At 39.1% G+C, this 11,086-nt stretch overlaps 1 protein-coding gene across 1 annotated transcript; it reads left to right on the forward strand.

The window, feature by feature from the left end:
- Nucleotides 1–1,625: 1,625 nt before the first annotated feature.
- On the forward strand, nt 1,626–9,585 carry LOC308396596 (proline-rich nuclear receptor coactivator 1-like). Its single transcript, XM_080882039.1, has 2 exons — nt 1,626–4,260; nt 6,776–9,585. Exons 1-2 carry the CDS (start codon nt 3,928–3,930, stop codon nt 7,244–7,246), a joined length of 804 nt encoding a protein of 267 aa, XP_080738165.1. The 5' UTR covers nt 1,626–3,927; the 3' UTR covers nt 7,247–9,585.
- The last annotated feature ends 1,501 nt before the right edge of the window (nt 9,586–11,086 follow it).

Below are 11,086 nucleotides of genomic sequence, written 5' to 3' on the forward strand. Positions count from 1 at the left end.
TCATTAAAAAAGTCTGTGCAGTATTTGGGAGGCCTGTAAACATTAAGAAACACAGCTTTGGATGGGGCCTTCAGCTGTGAAGCCACATATTCAAAAGACTGAAAACTTCCAGGAGATAGCTGCTTACATTGAAATGATTCATTAAATAAGACAGCAACCCCTCCTCCTCTCCTGCTCGCCCTGACCTCACTGATAAAACTGTAGTTAGGAGGGGTCATCTCGATGAGAACAGCTCCACTGTTATTTTGGTCCAACCAAGTTTCAGTTAAAAACATAAAATCAAGGCTGTGCTCAGTGATTAAATCATTAATTAAAAATGTTTTCCCAGCTAAAGATCTAACGTTTAATAAAGCCAACTTAAGTGTTTTAGAGGTATTACTTGTCCCCTCGTGTTTGGGAGCAGTCTGTGGCACACAAGGTATGTTTACTATATTTAAAGATCTTTTAGAGTGCAGATCTCTGTGTTTTGACCAGGCCACATGTCTCCTTCTGTCACCTAAAAGTACAGAACTTTTAAAACCTTCTAGTAAACAGGGTCCCAGCTTCTCCTGGGAAAAGTCACCACTGCCATAATCCTCGCAGCCCAGACCCTCCACACATCACACATCAGACTGTGGAGACAGAGCATGAAGGTGGTAAGGAGGAACTAAGGGGGCGGGGCTGGGCAATGTAACTTTGATTGCACTGTTGAGGGCGGGGCTTGGTGACAAACCTTTGGCCGCTCTGGTGGGGGGTTTATGGGGGACAAAAAGGGATTGGGCCGGGGGGTAGATCTAAGCCCAGCATTGACCCGCTCCATCATCTCTTCAGTGAATTTCAGGTGTGGGGAGGAGGGAGACAAGGAGGGGGAGGAGGGTGATGGCCTGTCAGGGGTTTGGGGGAAGGTCGTGGTCCCTGGTCCTGGTCGTTGGTGTTGTTGAGAGTTGGAAGCAAATAGGGACCCCTCTTCTTGCCTCTGATGTCTCTCCTTTCTGAAGCTCTTCCCGGGTGGGGGCAGATGAAGATCCTCGTCAAGGTTTCTGCTGGGCTTTGTCTGTTCTTGCATAGTGACAATGAACTCAGGTTTGCTATCACACAAGTGTCAAATCCTTGCAGTGCAATTACTGTAACTGACATTTTTTTTGTCTTAGCTGATTATTTGAGAACTAAAATGTTAGCTTTTAAAATTAAAAAGACCAATCATAACCTGCTTACAAGCAAAGAACACATTCAAATCAAATCAAATCAAATCACTTTTATTGTCACATCACATGTGCAGGCACACTGGCACAGCACATGCGAGTGAAATTCTTGTGTGCGAGCCCCACAAGCAACAGAGATGTGCAAACACAACAACACAAACGAGCAAAATACAAGAATGGCCAACCTGAAACTAATAAATATATGTACAATATATAATAGTGTATGCATTTCTGGATGTGTATACTGAATATTTTCCTACGTGTGTGTGTGTGTGTGTGTGTGTGTGTGTGTGTGTGTGTGTGTGTGTGTGTGTGTGTGTGTGTATACACATTTTTACAAATTAAATAGTAAAAAAAATAAAAATAAAATAATAATAATAATAATAATAATAATAAAATATATAAAATATACAGAGTTGAATATGTGCAAAACAAGTGGCATTTATATACAGTATGGAGTGCATAATGTTGAAGTTCCAGTAGTGAAGCTGAGGTGTCTATGACGTGTTCAGCAGTCTGATGGCCTGATGGAAAAAGCTGTCTCTCAGTCTGCTGGTTCGGGACCGGATGCTGCAGAACCTCCTTCCTGATGGAAGCAGTCTGAACAGTTTATGGCTGGGGTGACTGGAGTCCTTGATGATCCTCCCCGCTTTCCTCAGGCAGCGCTTCCTGTAGATGTCTTGGAGGGAGGGAAGCTCACCTCCAATTATCCGTTCAGAGCACCGCACTACTCTCTGGAGAGCTTTGCAGTTGTAGGCGGTGCTGTTGCCATACCAGGTGGTGATGCATCCAGTGAGGATGCTCTCAATGGCACAGTGATAGAAGGTCCTGAGGATGCGGGGGCTCATGCCGAATCTTTTCAGTCTCCTGAGAAAGAAGAGGCGCTGCTGCGCCTTCTTCACTGTTTTGTTTGTGTGTACTGACCACGTAAGATCCTCAGCCAGATGTACTCCAAGGAACCGGAAGCTGCTCACTCTCTCCACAGCAGCGCCGTTGATGGCGCTGGAAAAATGCTGGAAAAATATTAGCAGTACCATGAATTGAAATGCATGTATTCTGTGGTTATTGTGTAGTCATTTTTCTCTCTTGCGTTAGACTTCTTGTTGAGGTCGTGGGTATATTGAGTATATAGGAGGAGATGTACTTAAATTATTTATTTTGTTGTTTATTTAATACATAAGCAGACTTAAGTCAATAATGTTAAACTGTGTCCATTTAGATAATCCTAGATGCACGCTACATGGCGTTCCACAAGGATGTCAAACATTTGTTTTTAGGTGTTATTAGCTGCACCAGGAATCCCCATAAACCGTACATATGTACATCTGTCTAAATATAATCTTACAAGTAAAAGAAGTAACTTTAAAAATATACAATCAAATATAACAAGGGTAGTCTAACAGGACATAAAAATAGAGCACTCAAAATTCCTCACGAAATCTCACAGGGGTTGTTTTGCTCACTCTTGAAAGCTGCTCCGGCTAAGGAAAGTGGGCGCTCATGCAGTGCAGTTCATTTCTTTACCACAAGGCGTCACTGACGGACCGTTAAAGGTATACCTTTAATTCATTCGGTTTGTTTTTTTTTCATTGTGAAATATTTAAAAGCTTATCTATTATTGACAGGGGTTATATAAATTAATAAATTAATATGTGTCTTCATCCATAGTATTTCAAACACAGTGATACAGAGAAGACTTTAATGAGATCGGAGACCTCTTATTAATCAGAGAAATTAATGTTTGATGTCTAAATTTCAGGAAGAAGGAAACTTCAAGTCAGACATCCCCCAAGAACATCAGAGCAGGGTGCAGGTTTCTACAGGTCCGTTTGTAGTCTGTCACATGACAACAACAAACAGCCTACCAACTGCACTGGCAACATAAGCCCTGCCCACTGCAGCTGAAATTATTTATTTTGCTTTTCTTATATTACATTAATGCTCCGCCTTTGAAAGACATAACCAAATAAAAAAACAGAGGAACTCAGAATAAAACGTCACTGGCAGGATGCGGTCTGACACGCCCCTTACTGGAAACACGGACCCCGGAAGTAGCAAAACATCCAGTTCAACAGACAAATACCGGAAGTTAAGGAGATTTTCTGCAAAATATACCAATATCTGCACTCCATGTCACCTTATGTTATGATTTCTACCGTTCTGACTTTTCCTCCAAGTGTTATTAAATGCTGATACTTAATTATTACATTAATATTGTATTTTATATGGGTTACCAATGTTATTAAATTTTTTGGTTAAAATATTAATTTCATCATTTCATTATTAATAAATTAGGGTGGGGTGTATACGTTAAGGGTCAAAAATCAAACCTTTCTCGCAGAAATTCTCGTTTGAGTCTGAATGCCCTTTTGTACTTTGACGGATGCACAGTTAGTCGTTTTGCTTTGAAAGGTTCTACCGGAAGTGACGTATTTTATTATGGTAACTTAAGCTCTCTGCCACTTCTGCTTTGACAGGCTCATTTTGCACGACGTGTCATCCATTGTTTAGCGGCAGCAATAACTGAAAAAAACCTTTTAAGTTTCCACACTGGAGCTTCCGTTGATATACTTTAACGTTAAATTCGTTAAGTATTTGTTTTCTGTGTGAGGGCAGCTCGAAAAAAGGAAAGCGAATTATCCACTTAGCTAATTGGTAGCTAACTGTTAGCCTGTGACGTTGTTAGCTAAAACAACAGCCGCGGAGGAATTAGACAGCCTGTTTATGTTTTCGCCACTTCAGAGACATGTTGGACGGATCTACCGCTTATGGCGATGAAGCCAACATCGGCAACGTCGAAAATAACAACCCGATATCGCTGATTTCCAGCAGCGATGTGACGAACAAAACGAAGCAGGTTCTGCTGAAGAAAGGCGGAAGGAAGCTGCGGAACGCAGCGCCGCTGCACCACCACAAACCCCCGAGAAACTGCCCCAACAGCCGCCTGTCGGACCACCACCACAGCAACAACAACACCCTGACGGCCTCGACTGGTCACAGACCCGCATCTCAGGTCGGAACCGAGCCCGGTGAGACCGTGCTCACCCTCCATCCCCTCAAACATGGAGCCAGGAAAGAGGTACAGATTACAGCTGCACTGCAGCTCTGCACGGGCTTGGTGCTGAACTGACAAGTAAACCTGTAGCAAGTTGAACAAAGGCTATTAAAACCATAATGGGAAAATAAACTATGATCCACAAAGTGTATGATCATATCGGTTGCCTTCAGAAAGTACAAAACGTCTAATAAGCTTTAATATATTTTATTTTAAGGTTTGTTTCTCTGGCATACTGTTAAATTTGGTAAAATTGGTTGTTCATTATATTTTATAATCCAAACATTTAATGAAAATTCAGTGTCTACAGCCATGTGTATATTAAAGTATTTGTGTAGAAGTACATGCAGACTCATGTAAAAGTACACGTAAAGATACCCATACAAAACTAATTGGGCTGAAACCCAGTTGTTGTGCCTGAGGCGTTTTTAACTGACGCAGTTACCACTCTTTCTCCTGAAGGTGACGTGAGTCGAGTCTTTGTTCCTCTTTCACCCGCTGATTAGCGAGGAAAAAATGTTCCCAATTACGCATGGATGGCAGGCTTGTCTGTCAGATAAATGCAGATGGGAGAGTCCACAAAAAAGACAATGAAAACATGTTTTTGGTATAGGAAGTGTATTGCTTTAACAGACGGACTTTTTGGCGTTAATATAAATGTGCAATGTTGTTCCTGCTTATTAAAAATGTTTGGTTCCTGCCTAAGCTTTGTTTGGGCCTCCACCAAAGGAAAATCACCTGGACTGTATTAGCAACAGTTTTAATCATATTTTCCTTCAAACTTCAAACTTTCGTTTTACTCAAGCTAAATTGTTTCTGTTACTTATAGTAACACAAACTATCAAAGCGGATCAGTTGTGGTTAAATGGCTTGTTTTGAGTCAGGAGAAAACCTGCATGTTTAAGAATATCAGAAAACAGGGTGTTGCTGTGTGTAGCAATTTGACGGGGTGGGTGAAAACAAGTATGAAACTGTTCAGTCTATCGCAATACTACGCCCCCAAGCTTATCAGGTTATTACAAAATAATGACATCATCTAACTGGCAGTGGGTCTTCAACACACCCGAGTCTTTTGTATTTCTTTTCCTTTTTCTCTTTGGGTATAAACTCTGTTTCTACACTGTGGTTATACTCTGATAGTGAAATGTAAACACCCCCCCCCCCCCCCCCCCCCCCAAAAAAAAAAATAAAAAAAATAAATAAATCAGGAGTCTGTAACAGTCAACAACTGGATTTTTATGCAAAACATTGGTGTCAATAAATTCGTTCCTTTAGACATTACCATGCCTACATAAACAGATGGGGATTTGGATATGCAAGCACAGAAGATAATAACAAATGAGGAAGGTTTGAAGCGTCGACGAGTAAGTCAGTTTCTCCAAAAGTGAAACCTAAACTACAGGCTGTGTGTTTGTCTCAGCAGCTGTGAGAGAAAAACTGTTCAAGCAGAAAAGTTATAATTGTACACACAGATGAGTCCAAATGACTCATAATGTTGATGTGTAAATACCGGTGGTAGAAATAAGCAACTTTTTGACATCAGCTTTACCACATAAACCTAAAAGATGATAATGTGCGACTTTTTTATATACATAACAGTGGAACCCCGGCTTAGGAAGACCCCATTTAACAAAAAATTCAAGTTACGAAGGCACTTAACAACAATATTTCTGCCCGTGGTACAGCAAAATGCCCGCATAACGAAATAGATAAAATAGAAAATTTTAAAAAATTAAATTAAATTCCATAATGTTATGTACATGTACACATGTGTATGCATGCATACTTATGCTTTCTTCAACCTCCGCCACCTCCTCCTCCACCAAGAACTTCGTCTTCAGCCAGCATCGCCTCACTCAAAAGGCGATGGACTTAGGAAAATTTTGACTTACGAAAGACCCTCTGGAACGAATTAATTTCATAAGTCGGGGTTCCACTGTATTTTGTTTTCAAAGCCAAATGTTTCCAGATTTTATGATTGTAGCATTCAGTAATTGATTAAATGCTATTTAAATTAAGTGATAATTTTGGCTCCTAAGGCTGATTGGAGGGGGGGGCGGGGACAAAGGTGATTAAATGGTTAGCCATGTTGCACTTATTTCCTATTCATCACGTCTCCAAATTCTTGTTTTTGTTTACCTTGAGCCAAGATGCCGAAAGAACCTTTAAAACCCAAGATTTTATCTAAACGCAACTATGCTGATATTTTGAGCTTCCAACTATGCATTTAACCCACATTTTACAAGCAACCTCACTCTGGAAATGTTTTTGTAAGGTCAAAAACATCCCCTACTGTGGTCCCTACACTATGATTAATAAGACAGCCACTGTGACATCACGATGACATCAGTTAACCACAGTGTTAACATTTTGGTCACTGAGATGTGCGTGTGTGTTTTGGAGTAATAAATGACCATATCTAGACAAGAGGGTGAAGTGTCAGTTACTAGCCAAGTCTGCAAAGAAGCAGACGTCTGCCATTTAGTTTAAATTTCAATGAATATTAATCCAGTTTTATTTCAAACTTTGTGTTTTGCAGCTGCTGAAATTTAAAGGTGGCAGATTGGAGCGAGGGGCTGCACAACCAGGGGGTCAAGCTAACCGCAGCCTGCCTAAGCATGATCAGACCAACCATAATGTGAACACCAGGAGCCACAAGCCCAAGCAGAGCCAAACACCTGGTGTGGCTCACCCCACAAAGAAGAAAGATAACAGCACACCTAATAAAGCCACCTCCGTCCATCAGGCTCAAGAGCAGAAAAAGCCCCTCCACCCCTCCAACAACGTAAAGATTGTGAATGCACTGCCTGCTGAAGCTGCACCTGAATACCTCAAAGATGGTGAGAAGGTCTATGCTGGAGCTAAGTTCAGTGAGCCACCCTCACCCAGTGTCTTACCGAAACCGCCCAGCCACTGGGTCGAAGAAGATGAGCCTATTAAGAGCAACCAAAGCCGGGAGCAAATGACTGTTCATTTGAAGTCACTGCTGAAGGTTCAGGATGCATCATGACCACAATTTGGAGTTTCAAATCAGAGCTGACCTATAGTGTCTGCTCTGCGATTAACCTTTAATACCCACAATTGGAAAATTAAAATGGAAAGTTAAATGTAGTTTGGCCCTTTTAACACACTGCAATACAATGTAGGGAGTTTTATTCACTGTAGTACAATTTCCCATTAGCCAACATGCTGCCTGCATTTGTGAACATTTTGTGCACGTTGTGTTGTTGCTGGAAATCTGACTGACATGCTGTGTATGTCAGATGTTTATCAGATACTTCCTGACTTCTGGTAAGCTGATAAATGACTGAAAGGTTTTTTGTCACTCAGTTAGTGAGATTGTGCAAAAGTGATCTGAAGTCGCCTCCAGCAGCAAAACAATCAGTGTCTGATGTTTACGTCATGCAAAGTGATGACGGCACTTTCTTTGTGAACACTTTGGAAATGGCAGCCATGTGTTTGACTTTTTAAAGCACTTGTGTAAATGTACATAATCTATTGTAAACACACATTTGTGTATATTTTCTTGTTATTTTAACTGAGATTCTAGTTTTGTTACTGAGGTTTTTCCAGAAAAGAGAAAAAAATAGTCCCCCTGCGAACTGAGGCACTTTGTTACAGCTTCATCAGCATGAGGCACAGTGGATGTAAGAGACTGTTTTCAGTGTAAATCAGTTAGAGCAATCAGGAAGGGCAGGACACCTTGTTTTGATGTTCCAAAGCTTGACCAGCCACTTTGATGAATTCACCAGCCAGCTTAGAGCACAGGAGAGGACTTCCACGTTCTGGCAGTGTACCTTTCAAAAGGCTTGGAAAGTGGACTAATCAAAAATGGGGGGGGAAAAAAAGAAAAGGCATGACCTTAAGTTACAGCTGCTAGCTGAAGTTCTTTCCCTTCCCTCAACACGGGTCCAGCTGGTGGAGAGTCGAGAGTCAAATCAGGGACTGTGATGCTGACGGGGCTGTTGAAGCCTCAGTGAAAGCAAGATAATGACGACGATGTGAAAAGTCGCACAAACCAGCTGCTGCAGAAAGTCAGTATCCTGCATCCACACCAAGTGCTTTTTCTTTTCTTTTTTTAAATTTATTGCACTGATATAAAAAGTGTGTACACTTTAAGTTTGCTTTTTCTTTGTGTCCACTGAGCACTTAGCCTTTTTTCTTTTTTGTTCTTCTTAATTTTTTTTTTGTCCCCACACCAGAAAACTGTTTACAAAACAGTATCTGAAGTACATCTACACATTAATGTTTCAGGGACTTCATGGCAGTAAAATTAAAATAACAATTTTCAGTTTTGTTGTTTTGTTTTTTTGACAATCAGTGATGTAAAATTTTGTTATAATGAATCAGTAACTCAGCTGTCCTCATTTTTATATGAAATGCCAGGATTAGAGTGAGTTGATTAAATAATTTGTTTTGAAGTCACTATATTGAAGAAAAAAAAAATCCCCAAGCATTTGTTGTTTCTACCTCCTGAAATCTTCTAAAGACATTTTATTGTTTCGCTTTTGAATTTGGAAAATTGTAAATTGGATGTTGAGCTACTATCAGACATTTTATCCATGGATGAATTGGTCATTCCTGCTGCCTCAGACACTGGGAATGATTGATTTGTGCTATTATGTGGTAATAGAGGCAGGTAAACATGCAGTAAGTGAGGATGTCTAAATGAGGAGAGAACGGAGTCACAGCAATGTTTGTGTGCTATGTGTTATTTGCTGAATAGAAAAAAAAAGAACAAAGTATGTTGAAAAGAGATTAATTTTTAAAGTTTAGCTTTTTCAGTGAAAGCAAGGACATAAAGGAGAAATCGCTGTTGTACACACACATCACAATGTTTGCACACTTTAACTTTTTACAGATGTTTAAGGCTCACTTGGACAAAGTCAAGTTTTTTTTCTTTCTTTTTGTATGACTTCTTTTTTTTCCTAAAGGGGACTTGATTTTCACTCACATGCTCATGCCATGTACCTCTTACCTGTATTTGTGTTTCTTACACACATGATTGTTTACCAGGAGTGAAGTATGTGTTAAAGTTAATACAGGTCATCTTATGATTATGTACCATAAGTTTTTTTTTTTTCTCTCACTTTTTTAACTTAATTAATTTTCATGGATGCAGGCAGTTGCTGGATCTTTTTCTTTGACCTCTGTGACGTCGCTTGAATGGAAAATTGTATTAATGTAGCAAGAAAAACTGCCCATTTCATTGCAGTGTTTTAAAATCATTTCATTCCATTTATAAGAATAAGCATAAAAATTTGTCCATGCCACAATTTGAGAACAAAAGGCGTTTATTTTATAAAGTCTTTCATATCAAAAATTTAAAATGCAATTAAAAAATTGGTAACCCCTACTATATTGTTTGAGTATTCATTACAGGTGGAGTTATTTTTGTGAAAATGGGACATAAGGGAAATTGCAAGACTATTGTGGCAACTTTTACCAGAATAAGGAACTATCACATCATCATGGCATCATTACTCATTTAACTATAAATATTTTATCATATTCACACACACACATTAGTTTTAGTCACTGTGTGTGGTTTTTGGAGTAATAAACAACCATATTTTGAGACGAGGTTGAAGTGTGAACTTACCAGCCAAGGCTGCAAAGAAGCACACTTCTGCCCTTTAGTTCCTATTTCAATGAATATTAGTCCAGCAATAGAATAAAAGACACTGACTGATGGTGTTAACATAACACATTACAGTATGACCTGAAAATTAAAAAGTCCATACATATGACCAAGGGCAGTCAGAATCTGCAGACCATACTTTACTTCATTCCTTTTATGAATTCAGAAGGATACCGGGATGTGCGCTGGTGAAGATACAAAATCTCAAATTTTGCCCATTTTACCAATGTAACAAATCCTTCCAAATATCCCTGCATCCAGACTCATTTAAGAAGTTAACAATTTTTAAAGTAGGCCACATCCTACCCCTAGTAAACTCTTTATAAATCCTCAGTCCCGTGACTAACTGCAGGTGACTAATATTAATATCAATAGTAATATTAAATCTGATGCATCTCACAGGGATTTAAATGCATTCATCCTGCTGATGTGATTCAAACTTGATCAGACAGCTGAACCTTACTAGTTATTTTGAACAAATGTCTATTCTTGTGAAAGAAAAAAAATCCTCCTAAAATAATTAAGCAGAGCTTGTGTTATCATTGCATGGCATTGTGATTTTACTTGGCCTAGACATTTGCAAATACTTTCGAAATATGAAAACTGAATTCATATAAGTTTTAATGTTTTATTAACTCAAATAATTAATAAATGCAATGTTTTATATGTATATTTATTTATCTGTCTAAAGAGTTTAGCAAAAAGAAAAAGAAAGAAAGAAAAACGCCAGTGAGCAGTATTACTGTTCATTGGGACCAAAAGTGATACTGTTCTGTTATCACTAAAAGTTGTGAAATGTTGTATCACTAAAATATCATTCTGAGTCAGTTTATTATTCATTATGTGTTTGCAGCACCCTCTGTGGTTGCTCCAAGTAATGCACTTTAGAAACGGCTTTATTTTGAAAAACTTTATTGAACAGGAAGTCGGCTCAGTCAAGAAAAGCGAGTAAGCAAAAAGAAGGGAAACATTTCGGCACTAGTGATGTGCGATACGACTGATTTCCTTTCCGATCTGATACCAAGTAATATTCAGGGTGGTATCGACGATACTGATCCGATACCGATACTTTGTACAAAAACTTATTTTATTTATTGTATGAAATTATAGCATCATAATGATTACAGGACATCAGATTACTTGTTCTTATCACTTAATAATGCAGAGTTCATCATATAGAAATAAAAAAAACTGAAGTTGTGCGCTACT

The sequence above is a fragment of the Rhamphochromis sp. 'chilingali' genome (genome assembly GCF_963969265.1).
Source record: "Rhamphochromis sp. 'chilingali' genome assembly, chromosome: 5".
NCBI lineage: Eukaryota > Metazoa > Chordata > Actinopteri > Cichliformes > Cichlidae > Rhamphochromis > Rhamphochromis sp. 'chilingali'.

Bases quoted from the DNA above. Each gene is read 5' to 3' on its own strand.
- LOC308396596 (XM_080882039.1), top strand. From the start codon at position 3,928: ATGTTGGACGGATCTACCGCTTATGGCGATGAAGCCAACATCGGCAAC. The intron at 4,261-6,775 runs GTACAGATTACA...TGTGTTTTGCAG, and splicing joins AACATGGAGCCAGGAAAGAG to CTGCTGAAATTTAAAGGTGG.